The sequence below is a fragment of the Balaenoptera acutorostrata genome, chromosome 3 (assembly GCF_949987535.1).
Source record: "Balaenoptera acutorostrata chromosome 3, mBalAcu1.1, whole genome shotgun sequence".
Taxonomy (NCBI): Eukaryota; Metazoa; Chordata; class Mammalia; order Artiodactyla; family Balaenopteridae; genus Balaenoptera; species Balaenoptera acutorostrata.
The window spans coordinates 37,770,683-37,783,897 of NC_080066.1; the positions used below are offsets into that span (position 1 = coordinate 37,770,683).

At 45.1% G+C, this 13,215-nt stretch overlaps 1 protein-coding gene across 4 annotated transcripts in view; it reads left to right on the forward strand.

Moving 5' to 3' along the window:
* Positions 1–4,597: 4,597 nt before the first annotated feature.
* CRTC3 (CREB regulated transcription coactivator 3) overlaps positions 4,598–13,215 on the forward strand; it is a 108,076-nt gene continuing 99,458 nt past the window's right edge. For 2 of the 4 annotated variants that reach the window (XM_057544018.1, XM_057544019.1), the window contains exons 1-2: positions 4,598–4,967; positions 12,454–12,552. In XM_057544018.1, the coding sequence (XP_057400001.1) occupies positions 4,776–4,967; positions 12,454–12,552 (291 nt within the window). In that variant the 5' untranslated portion in view covers positions 4,598–4,775. The remainder of the gene's footprint in view (positions 4,968–12,453; positions 12,553–13,215) is intronic. The other 2 variants (XM_057544020.1, XM_057544021.1) reach the window with 1 other exon arrangement.

A 13,215-nucleotide genomic window follows, 5' to 3' on the forward strand; every position in this document is an offset into this window, starting at 1 on the left:
AGATCTCACATGCCGCGGAGCAACCAAGCCCGTGCACCACAGCTGCTGAGCCTGTGCTCTAGAGCCTGTGAGCCACAACTACTGAGCCCACATGCCACAACTACTGAAGCCCACGCTCCTGGAGCCCATGCTCCGCAACAAGAGAAACCACCACAATGAGAAGCCCGCGCACTGCAATAAAGAGTGGCCCCCGCTTGCCGCACCTAGAAAAAGCCCGTGCGCAGCAATGAAGACCCAACGCAGCCAAAAATAAATAAATAAATAAATTTTAAAAAATAAAAATAATTGATATTTGTACCATCTTTCTTTTTTCTGATTTTACTAGTAATACATACTTGTCTTTAGAATTGCATATAATTTAGAAATGTGTAAAGTGTAAGGTAAGTTTCCCAGTAGTCCCTACATCCCCAAAGACAACTGTTGTTAACCATATCTTGATATGTTTACAAAATTTTTTCTATTTAAGTATAACAGGTACTGGTTTGGTTGCTGTAACAAAGGCCAAAATAACAGGGCTTTAAACAAAACCAATGGTTATCTCTCAGTGATGTTATAGTCTAGAAGCAGTTTAGAGCTAACATTGTGGTTCCCCAGGGCTGGGAACCCAGGTGCCTTTGCTACCATCATTCTGTCATTCTGAACACATAGTTTTCATCTAATGGTCTAAGATAGCTGCTCTTGATCTAGTTACCACATCCATATTCCAGCCAGTGAGAAGAAGAGGAAAAAGGCCATTCTCCTTTACATTTAAGGGCATGATCCCAAAGTTGCCTATATTTCTTCTGCTAACATCTGTTGGGTGGAACACAGTCACATGACCATACCTAGTTGCAAGGGAGAATGGGAAATGTAGTCTTTAGCTGACTTTAGCTGGGCAGTGAAGCACCCAGCTAAAGCTCAGTATTTCTTTTAATAAAGGAAGGAGGGAAGAATGAATATTGGGAGACAATCAGCAATCTCTGCTACAGAATATATAAAAATATTTATTTTAAAACATTTTAATTTCCAGAAACAAGGAATCTATACATATTTAGTGTCTCTGTCTTAATTATGAATGGAGTCAGGATCACCAGAGGTTTGAGGAAAGCCTCTAGATGGAGACCAAAATGAACAAACTGAAAAACTCAGACAAAACAGAGACAGACAATACAAGGAGTAGAAGAAAATGTAAAAACAGAAATAACCTATAATTAATAGCACACCCATGAAATGAGTACAGGATGCTATTTTTAAAAATTTCAGAAATCAGGAAAGAGCATTCAGAAATTAAAAATACACTAACAGAAATAAAAGTTTAACAGAAGGGTTGAAAGACAAAGTTGAGAAAATTTAGCAGGAAATAGAACAACAACAACAAAAGACAGAAATAGAAAATAGGAGAGAAAAGATGAGAAAATTAGAAGAGCTATCTAGGAGATCCATTAACTGACCAACAGAATTTCCAGAAAGAGAGAACATAAAGAAAATAAAGAGAAGAAAATTATCAAAAAGATAAGACAATTTCCCAGAACTAAAGGGCATGAGTGTCCAGGTTCCACACACGTACCTAATACCAGTGCAATGAACAACAAACAACAAAATCCCCACACCAAGGCACAGCATCATAAAATATCAGAACACGAAGCCTTCAGAGAATGGGGGGCAGGGGGAATGAAAATAAATAAACAATAACAGCCCTCAGAAAAACCAGGTCATCTACAAAGGAAAGGGAAACAGAATGTGAGTGGCCTTCCCAATAGCAACACTGGACGTGAGAAAACAGTGAAGCAATGCATTCAAAGAACTAAATGAAAAGGATTTCCGATGAAGAAGACTATTCTTAGCCAAAATATCAATTAAGTCTGAGGGAAAAATAAAAACATCTGCATACACACAAATTCTCAAGGATTTTATCTTTTATGTATTCTTTCTTAGGAAACTATTGGAGAATGTCCTCCACTAACATGAAGCAGTACACGGAGCAAGAGGACAACTTGGGACACAGGAGGCAGAGGTCAGAAGACAGCAGATGAAGGGAACCCTCAGGATGATGGTGAGGTCAGCCAGCAGATAGCAGTGCAGCAGGCCTGGAGAGCAACCAGTCCAGGATGGAGCAGGAAGGCAAAGTGCTCTAGGAGAGAAGTTCCCCCCAAAACTGATCATTCATGGGTTCAGTAATGTCTTTCACAATTCTGGGAACTTTTTAGAAAGAAGACCAGAGGCACCAGAAGAGGGGAGGAACAGGGCTGAAAATCCAAATACTATAAATCCGAGTTTGGGAAAGCATTTCTAACGAGTTGAGAGAAATCTAAGCAAATAAAAAACAAAGGCAGTTTTTAACTCAGAAAAGTTGTATAAAAATGGAACTATAGTATACTGTGTAAACACTTAATATTGACTTACCAAGAATTATCATATAACTACATTGAAGGAATGGGAGCAGGGAAAATCATATTTTTGTGGGGGGCACAAAAGAGCCAAAGCATCCTTTCCCATAATAGAAAATGAATAGTCAGCATCTAAAACTGAAAAATAATCACAAAACAGCAGGAAAAACTTATTACAGTGGGATTGGGCATTACTTCTTTTTAAAATTGTATGCCTTGTAAAACAATTGTTAAAAAAATCCACATGTATTTATTTGATTAAAAAATTAAATGGAAAAAGATTAGATTAACCATAATAAGAATAGAAGTAGGATGACTATCTTCCAAATTAGATAACGGAAACATGGAAATAAAAAACAGTCATTCAGTGCAATAGAATTCGATATGATAGATCCTTGCATTGGTGAATTGGTGGATGAAAATGGAGGATTTAGCTCAACACCCATTCCAGTGTCCTCCTGTGCCTTCCTATATTTCAGAAGCTGAAAGGCTACATTTCCTAGATGTTATTGCAGCTAGAATTCTGGATGCAATTTTGGCACTTCCAAGCCAATTTTCTCTCTTATTGGATTTGTAAGGTGGAAGTGAAGCTGAGACTGTGTATGTGCTGTTTCTATTGGTGAGGACTGTCAGATTTTTCTACAGTGGCTTCTTCTCATATGGTTCAGGAGGTGGCAAGTGTAGTGACAGCTCTCCAATTCAGTAGGTGGCTTCCAGATTTTAGAAGAGGCAGTGACTCTTTTGGTGGCCTGGTTCTGCAGCATGTCTCTCAAGGTCATTTCTGAACCGTTCAACCTGGAGTCTGCTTCCTCAGCCCTCCAAACAAGTCCTTAAGCCATTTTATACCCTATACCCTTTTATACTTAAACTATCTAGAATGAATTCTGTTCTCTGAAACTGAACCCAATGTAACAGGAAAGCAGAAAATAAAATATAAAGAAAAAGCATGGTAGATGGCACGAAATAAAACAGAAGAAATAAATCCAGTTATACTTAATAAAACAAGCTAACCTCTAGCTAATAGAGATATGTTCTCATATTAAATTTTCTTAAAAAAATCTATGAGACATATGAAAAATACAATGAAATACTACACAGTAATTAAAACAAATGAATCAACGCAAATGAATTTCAAAAACAATAGTAAATGGAAAAGGTTGCAAAAGGTTATTCAGCATGATGTTTAAAGCCAAATTTGGTATTTCATATGCAGTTGGTGGAGCCATACATCGTATATAGTAAAAGTGTAAAAACATGAATGTGAGTGATACGTACCAACTTGAGCCCGGTGACAGTTTCTAGGGAGGAAGGAGAAAGAATAAGGGTCGGGTTTTACTTCTGTCTAATTTTCTATTTCTTTAATAAATACCAAGTAACTGAAGCAAAATGTTTTGATACATTTAATCTTGATAGTGGAGGGCGTAGGTGTCGCTAACATCATTTTCTGCACTCTTCTGCGTGTCCCTAATAGTTCCTAATTTACAAAACGCAGACACACTCTCAGAGCCGTCCAGGACATCTTTACACACAGCCACATCTATACGGAGAGGAGCTTCTGGGCTGCAGGAGAGGGAGAAAACCGTTGAGGCTGAGAAGCTAGTTATAAACGGGGAGTTGACGTCTGACTGGAGCTGGAGTCTGCAGAGGCCACGGATGCTCAGAAAGAGCCTGGAAAAGGGGCCGGGGCCGAGGAGCGAGGAGGGTGCCCCCGGCTCAAGTTCGGGCAACCCGGGAGATGGTTTTAGAAACTGAGATCCAGATTTAGTAACTTTTTTCTTGGGTGGGCCTGAGCGGACTGTCAGCGACACAAATCGAGGGAGGAAGCGGGCTGGGAGGCGGAGGACGGAGGGCAGACGTTAGGCCCCAGAGTGTGGGAACTAAGGGAGAGGATTGCTCAAGCGTAGGTCGCCCCGTTTTCACCCACTGAAGGAAATCAGCATAACTGGAAGGAAGACGGGCGAGAAGGATGTTAAAACTGTTCTAAAATTGTAACGTAAATCCAAAGGCCAGGACGTCCCTACAAGGGAGCGTTTTGGTAGAATGGTACCCTAGCTGCTCCCTCACGTCGGATGCGTTTTGCTCTGCTGACGGGGTTTCCTCGGTGTCTGCGTGGCGGGTCGCGAGCCTGGCTCGGGACGCCGGGGAAAGCCCTCCGGTGGCTGGCGCGGAGCCGGGTCTGGGCCGGGCGGCGGGCGGGCCGCACCGAGGGCGGGGCCGGGCGCGCGGGGGCGGACCTCGGCGCGCTCCCGGCCGCTCGCTGGCGGTGGGGCCGCGGCGGCTCCTCTGCCGGGTCGCGCCGGAGGACGGGCTTCGGGCGGCGGCCGGGGCGGCCTGTGGACGGACGGGTGGGCCGAGGCGCAGGGCCCGCGCCCGCCGTCTCCCCACTCCTGCCGGCGCCGGGCCCGCGCCATGGCCGCCTCGCCGGGCTCGGGCAGCGCCAACCCGCGGAAGTTCAGTGAGAAGATCGCGCTGCACACGCAGCGGCAGGCCGAGGAGACGCGGGCCTTCGAGCAGCTCATGACCGACCTCACCCTGTCGCGGGTGAGGGCCCGGGCCGGCGCGGGCGGGCGGCCACGGCCGCGGGCGGGCCCCGCGCGGCGGGTGAGAGGTCGCGGGGCCGAGGCGACGGCGGGGCCGGGCGGGGTCGCGCCCGCGGAGTGGAACCCGGGAGCGGGGCCGGCGGGGCCGGCGCGGCCGCGGCCTCGGCGCTTGCCCGCCTTCCGACACCCGCTGGCGGTTTGCTGTTGCCGCGGAGGTGGCAGGGTCGCGGGGCAGTGTGTACGGGCAGATGGGAAGGGGCCGAGCCCGGGAAGGCGGGCCGCCGAGTGAGGGCGGCCTAAGGGGGAGGGTGACCGGGAGCCCGGGGAGGAAATCACAAACAGCTCGGAGGCGGGCGGTGCGGCTTCTCACTGCTCCGAACATCCACCGCCCGCGAGTCCTCCCGGACTGCTCGGCGTGGAGGGCCCGAGGCTCCCACCCGCTCCTTCGGGAGAGCTCCGCGCACCAGTGAATCCAGGTCCGGCCCCGGGCTGGTTTGGGGTCTGTCTGGGTATCGAGATGTGATTCCATGTCGAGTGTGGGGCTTTGCTACTCTTCCTCCATGGAGGTGCTGTATCGGTCCGGTTTACTGACTTCAGCCCCGATGGTTCATGAGAACTGGGAAGGTGTACAGCGTTGCTGGTGACGGAGGAGGGTCCAGGAGGAATAAGGCGCCAGCCGGGACAAACACCCGGCGAGGTTAGGTAACTGTCGAGGGAGGCAGTGGAGGATGGAGAGCCAACAGGAGTGTCCGCGCAGAACTGCAGAGAAGGAGGGTCAGCGTGAGCGGGGCAGGCAGGCCTTGAGGATCCTGAATGCTGACCTTGAAGGACCGTCAGGAGGATGGGGGAGGATGTACAGAAGCGGGGGCGGGGTTGGGGGCAGCCTGAAGGAGAATTGAGAGCCGAGTCGCAAACTGGTGGCCCCTGGCTCGCTGAGCAGCAGACGCAATATTTTTTGGCCATTGGTGCTTGGGAAAACTTCTGGAGTCTGTTGCCAGAATTGGGAGATTTTTCATAGAAATCAAAGTTGGAGATTTTAGTGTACAATCAAAATTTCGTTCTTTCTCTCTATTTTAAAAATATATTTATATACATTTAAAATTGGGAGACCCGATAACACTCATCCTGATTTCCCATGTGACAACCAACTGGCTGGAGCTGGGTGATGGCTGCCCCCTCAAATGGAGCATGTATTCTCTGGTTGGCCACAGTTCACCCCACACCCTGTCATGGTCCCCCACTCCTGAGGCTAGGTGTCACTTGCCATTTATCATATTTTCCCCCCCACCCCCATATCATATTTTTGATGGTGTTTTTTTTTTAGCGAGGTTAAGGAGAAAGTGAAATACCTCTTGTACTTACATTTCTATCATGATGAGAAGAAATATATATAGATAGTGCTAAACCCTATAGCTCAGATTCTCTTGAGTTTAGCAAGCCTGATCAGCTCTGCCCCATATGATAACTCAATTCAGCCACCACTTTTCTCTATTCTAATTGCTATAAAATTATGATGTCATTTTGTCCTTCACCTTGTACAGGGCATTATTTACATGTTAATTCTGCGTATGTTCTTTTCTGCTCTCTACCAATTGCAAGTAAAATAATAAATACTACTTGGCTCCACTGTGTTCATAAACACAAAGGCAAACGATAACACTGAATTTGCCTAGTAATGTGTGCTTATTTAAAATTTTAAGGGTAACTTTCATAATGAAATTATAAAACTGAAACACTTCTTGTAGAGAACTCGTAGATCCCCAAGCATATGTCTGAACCTCCAAGGGTCCAAAGATCTCAGATGGAGAAGAATCTATCCAGTTCATTATTGATAACCAGATGGCAGACATACTGATTTTCCATTACTAGCCCATGGTGGGCATGCTTATAAATGGAACAGACATCGCTAATCAATCTAGGTACTCTTTCCTTTCTGAGTCTGTGTTGGGCTTCGACTCTTTCTCCATATAATCAGAGTCAGTCCTTCAGAGTTGGAGTTAAATCCTATTTGTTTAGTTGGTGGGATAGATTAGATTATGGAGAATTTTTCACTCTAGCTTTAGGGGTTCAGCCTTACCTGGAAGCAATGGAAAATTTTTGAGAAGAGAATGCTAGGAGGATCAGTTCCATGGTGGTACCTGGGATGATAAGGAGAAGGAAAAAAGTGGAGGCAGATATGCCTGGAAAGAGGCTGTTCCTTTGTTCATTCATTAATTTGTTGGTACTTGAGTCCCCAGTGGGGGGTGTAGGGGTGGGGGGAGGTGAAGACGTGGTACCTTGCTTCAAAGATCTTATTAATTTGTCTAGCAAATACTTTTTGAGTCTATAGTATGTGCTGGGGGTTAGGATGGACACTGGGGATATAGTAGTGTCTCGTCATAGATTTTAGGGTTTAATGGGGAAGACATTCATTTGACAAGTCAGGACATATTTTGATGAATAGTACGAAAGGGGAACAGTTGGGAGTGTATGGTAGGGAGTCCTCACCTCTTCTAGTGGCATAAAGGGTTAGTGGGAGTGGGGAAGGCATGTGAGGGTATATGCTCGTGTGTTGAGGAAGAGTGAGTGTTTTAGGCACAGGGGACAGGTTCAGCAAGGGGATGAGGAGGGTAATTTGAGATGAGGCATTCATGGGGATTTGGGACTTGATCCTAAGGACAATGGAAAGTCATTGAAGGGGTTGAACCGGGGGAGATTTGCATTTTGAAAGAATGCCTCTAGCTCCAGAATGTAGGATAGATCGGGGGAGGAGGTAGCAGGGAAATCCTTTGGAGTCTAGGAGATGTGATGGTGGCATTTGGCAAGGGTGGTAGCAACAGGGAGGCAGAGAGGTAAACAGACTGATACTTAGGAAGTAGAAAGGACCAGACTTGGTGAATGGATGAGGGAGGTGAGGGAGAGGGAGGACTCAGGATGATCCCCAGCTTTTGGACTTGAGCCATTTCAGGGTATCCTCCGCTAAGAGAGGGAGCACTGGCAGGAGCAAGGCGAGAGCTGACTCAGTGTCAGGAGAGGCTGAGTTTGAGGTGCCTATGAGGCATTTAAGTAGAGATGGGCCAGCAGATAGTTGTATATATGGTCCTGGAGCTCAGGAGAGAAGTCTAGACTAGTGGGAATCTTTGGTGTGTAGCAGCAGGAGTAGATTCTGCTGCCTAGGAAGAATTTCTAGAAAAGATCTTAGAAGTTGGTGGCCTAAATTCTAATTTGGCCCTCTGATTTTTTTTTTGTTTTTCAATTAGGGCCAACAGTGAATATTGTGATTTTACATTAAAATCTGGACTCTGGCTTCTTTTGAAAAAAGAGATCATCTAACAACACTTACCCTACATTTCCACATGGCAGCGATTGCCTGGAGTTGCATAGCCGCTGCCCCCCTTAGACAGGGCACGGGTGTGTCCTTCAGTTTGCCACAGTCCCTGTCACTTCCTATGGTTTCCTCACAGTGATGCTAGGCCGCTTCACTTACTTATCTTCCATACTTGGCACCCGTAGGCTTTTGAGTTTGTAACCCCTGCTATACATAGAGTGAAACATGGAAAGGGCCTAGGAGAAGCCCAAGGAGCTCCACCATTTAAAGGGGAGGTAGAGGAGGAGGAGCCAGCAAAGAAGACTGAAGAGCAACCAGAGAGGTAGGAGAAGAGCCAGGAGGATTATGGTTAAGAGGAAGGGATGTGGACCAGCCGAGCCCCGTGCTGCTGACTTGGTCTGGTGTGATAAGGACGCGTTCTTTGGTCCAGTCATGTGGAGGTCGTTGGTAACCTTGGTGAGAGCCACCGTGTCCACAGTGTGCTGGGTGGAAGGGAGGTTGTGAGGCACTGAGGCCTTGAATGGAGGAAGTGGGACAGGGTTGGGAACTTGTTCAAGAAGTTTGGCTTTGAAGGACAACTGGTAGTGTTGAGAAACCACATGATCAATAGCACATCAACCCGGAGTGTTAATTTTGCTGGAATATTTGGGAAAAACTATTACTTTTATATTAAAACAAACAATAGATACGTTATGGCATAGTGAGGCCTCCGAGAGGAATAGAGGAGACTAGAAAGATTAGATTTGGGCTGAATATGGAGCGTTATCTCTTTGCCAGCCACTGTGCTGATCACTTTACATTCATTATCTCATGTAGTTCTCACAGTAACCCTGTGGACTGTGTATCTGGAGCGATCCTCATTTTGTGGGAGAGCAAACAGACTTGAGACGTAAGGTTGCATGGCTGGTAAGAGGCAGAGCTGGGGTTTGATTATGGTTGTCACACTGAATGTCTATATACTCAACTGCTTTTTCTCCCCCATTAGGATATCTAATTGTACCAGCGGCATTTGTTGAGAACAGTTTTCCTTCTCCATTGAATTGCTCTGACACTTGTCAAAAATCAACTGGCCATGTATACGTCGGTCTATTTTTGGACTCTCTCCTGTTCTATTGATCTGTTCATCTCTCTTTTGAACAATAGCACATTGCCTGGATTATGATAGCTTTATAGTCAGTCTTGAAATGAGGTAACTCAAGTCTTCCACCTTTACTGTTCTTAATAATTGCTTTGGATACTCTAGGTCATTCGCACATCTACATATTTTAGAATTATCAATTTCTGTGAAAAGGCCTGCTGGGATTGTGTTGACTATTACAAGACTTTTTCAAAAAGGAATTAGTGAGACTTAGATCTCATTTCATATAGACATTGGAGGAAATTCCACTAAAAGTGTGTGACTATAGGCTAAAAGTTGCTAACTCAAGGTACTGGGTGAGGCAGATCAGGAAAATGAGTGGAGGGGCGAGGAATGAGATGGTAAATGGTAGCTGATCTTGGGCCATAGTGGAGGAGTAACAGGGTACAGTGAGGACACGGGCAAACTGGAGAACCCAAGCCCTGTCTAAGGGGGCAGGCACTTCTCAGCTCCACGCATTGTTGCCATGAAGAATATGGGTTCAGTGCCATTAGATCTTTCAATCAAGAGAAGATGGAGATCCAGATTTTTGTGGCTTCTTGCAATTTAAAAATTTAAAACACTGAGTGGGTCAGTAGCATGTGGGTCAAACAGAACTCTCTAGGCTAACCATGTCCTGTTGCCTGCCAGTCCATGACCTCTGCCTCAGGCTAATCATCCTTTGGTCCTCATTTTCCTCATCAGTAAGCATGACGCTATTGAAGACAGTCTCTAAGGTTCTTTCTAGCTCAATGGCTCTAAATTTCAAAGGAGAAAAGTGTCAGAATTACTCAAGGGTTTAGGAGGTAGTTGAGGATATCAGCAATAATGATAATATTTTGAGCAGTTGTCCAGACCTGTACACTTTACACACCACTGTCATGTCTGTTCTCTGTTTTAATCCTTCCATCATCTTTGTGAAGTAGGCAGCAGAATAATCTGCGCAACCACATGGGAGCTCCGGGTTACAAAGTCAGGTCTTCCCGTTCCAAAGCCAGTGCTCTTTTTACTATAGCACGACCATCTCTGAAGACTCTAGAAATGGGCACTTCGGTAGGGACAGCAGATATGGACGACCGTGAGAGGGCCTCAAGCTCAGTTGAAGGCAAATCTCTAGCTAGATTTAGAATTTAGCTTGGTTGAAGTGTCAAGGTTTTTGGATAAGAGTTGAAGCCTTTGTGAGAACTCCCTGCAGGTAGGAATTTGGCACGTATTCATCTTAGTAAGCTAGTGCCTGGCACAGTACCTGACACAGTTAAACGTTTTTATGTAAGTGACTAAGTGGATGGATTGATGCAAGAAGGAATCAAAGACTTTAGATCAAGGGGGCTGAGAATTTTGTCGAGAGACTTTCAAGGATAGAGTCAAATGCTTCTGGTTGAGAATGTCAAGATCAAAAGCTGAGACTTTATAACTTAGCTGATAGATGGGAAAAGCTCATCATGGCTTCCTTCTCATATTTGGCTCTCAGATCTGGGTTTTGATTAATAGAGTTTTACTGTGCAGTATGTTTGAGAAATCAAGTACTGTGGGTATAAGTAAGTTAAGGCTGCCAAAGGGTTTTATATGCCTTTAAAACTTCCAAACAGATACAAGTCCTTATCTTTGGAGATGCATATTGAAATATGGAATGCTAGGATGCCTGGATTTCTTTCAGTGGAGTGCAGTGGGTTTTGGAGGAGGTAAAGATGAATCAAGATTGGATGTAAGTTGATCATTGTTGGAGCTGGAAGATGAAGAGATGGGGTTTCATTGTACTCGTCTCTATTTTGTATGTATTTGAAAATGTTCATAATAAATGTAAAAACAAAAAATCAGAGCGCTTCATAGGTGCAGCGATGCTTTTGGTCAACCAAACTTCACTTTCCTCTGAGCTTGTGAATAGTATGATCATTGAGGGAGAAATGGAACAAAGGAAAGGTACATGGCAGAAATAAGAATGTGGGTTTTGAGTTAGCCATAGCTCAGCCTCCTCTAGCTGTGTGACCTTGGGCAGGTGTCTGAACTTCCCTGAGTCTGGGTCTCCACGTTCGTAAAAGCAGGATCATGTGGTCTCCCTTGGTGATTGCTGAGAGGGTTAGGGATAAAGTGGGCAGAGCGTCTGAGGACAGCATCTGGCTCATCTTAGGGGCTCATATCTGGTAGTTTTTATTATTATTAGACAAAGAGAGTAATGAAAGGGTAAAAATCTGCCTCGGAGTTCCTATCTACCCTTTCTTCCCTACATGAATTACAAGTGCCAAGGGTTACATAACCACAGAGGTAATTTATTATTTTAGAAGCAGAACTCTTAAAGACCAAATTGGACCACTCTGGGGTTTACAAGAACTGTAACCAGTTTACTGCCTTTTGAAAAATGAAGCAAGGAAGAACTTACAGAAGAAAAGCATATTAAAACAGTGGGATACCATTTTATACCTGTTCAGTTGGCCTCCTTCTTTTCCCCAATTAATGTTAATATCCAGTGTTAGTGAGTTTTTGGTCAAACTGTTTTGTCATATATACATTGGTATACCCTCTGGGAAAACATTTTGGCAGTGTGTATGGAGAGCCATCAAAAGGCCCAAACCCAGAGACTTAGTAATCACTCTTTGCAATGTGTTCTAAGGAAATAATTCAGAAGAAGAAATGTTATATAGCCATTAAAAATGCTTATGTAATATCATAGAAAAGAGTTATGATGTAAGCATGCAAGACTGTACCTATGTTGTGATCACCACCGTGGAGTTATTACACATAAATGTAAAAGGAGACTGGAAAAGAGCATGGAGAAGGGAAGATAGTCAGTGTGTTAGAGTGGACACTGTCCACTGTCATGGACAGTGGCTTAGTTTTTTATAAGAAATTCTTTTGTTGCTGTGCCTCCACACACATACACTCAAAGACCGTGCAAGAGTACCTCACTGTCATGGCTGGGACATTTAGCACAGGGGTAAATTCCTTCCAAAAATAGACTAATCAAAACCCAGAAAGCACTGGAAACCTGAAAGGTTTTAAGTAGAGAAGAAATCGAAGCCAAGACTTTCACTCTTGAACCATTTCGCTGCACAACACCATACTTTGATGCTTCTTTCAGATCTTTGCTGTCATCTCTCAACAGCTTTGAAATGTCTTTGTTCCCAGGTTCAATTTCAGAAGCTTCAGCAACTGCGCCTTACACAGTACCATGGAGGATCCTTACCCAATGTGAGCCAGCTGCGGAACAGTGCCTCCGAGTTTCAGGTACCTGAGATACTTACTTTCTTTGAGCTGAGTGGAGTGTAAAAAGAGAAGCAAAAATTTTCCTTGAAAAGATTAGATCTTGGCTTCCCTGGTGGCACAGTGGTCGGGAGTCCGCCTGCCAGTGCAGGGGACACGGGTTTGAGCCCTGGTCCGGGAGGATCCCGCATGCCACGGAGCAGCTGAATCCGTGCGCCACAGCTGCTGAGCCTGCGCTCTAGAGCCCGCGAGCCACAACTACTGAAGCCTGCACGCCTGGAGCCCGCCTGGAGCCCGTGCCCCGCGGCAAGAGAGGCCAGCGCCATGAGGGGCCCACGCAACGCAGCGAAGAGGAGCCCCCCACTCGCCACAACTAGAGAAAAGCCCGCGTGTAGCAACGAAGACCCAACGCAGACAAAAATAAATAAATTAAAAAAAAAAAAAAGATTAGATCTTGAAGATAAACTGGGCTTAGATACAGTTCAGTGTTCTTCTGGGAAGTCCATTGTTATTCTTTTTCCTAGTTGCTGCAGCATAAGATAGTGTTATTTCACAAATGGTCTAAGGCAGCACTGTCCATTGGAAATATAATGTGAGCCACATATGTCATTTAAACATTTCTAGTAGCCACATTAAAGAAAAAGAAACCAGTATAATTAATTTTAATATTATTTAAATAATTTAAAC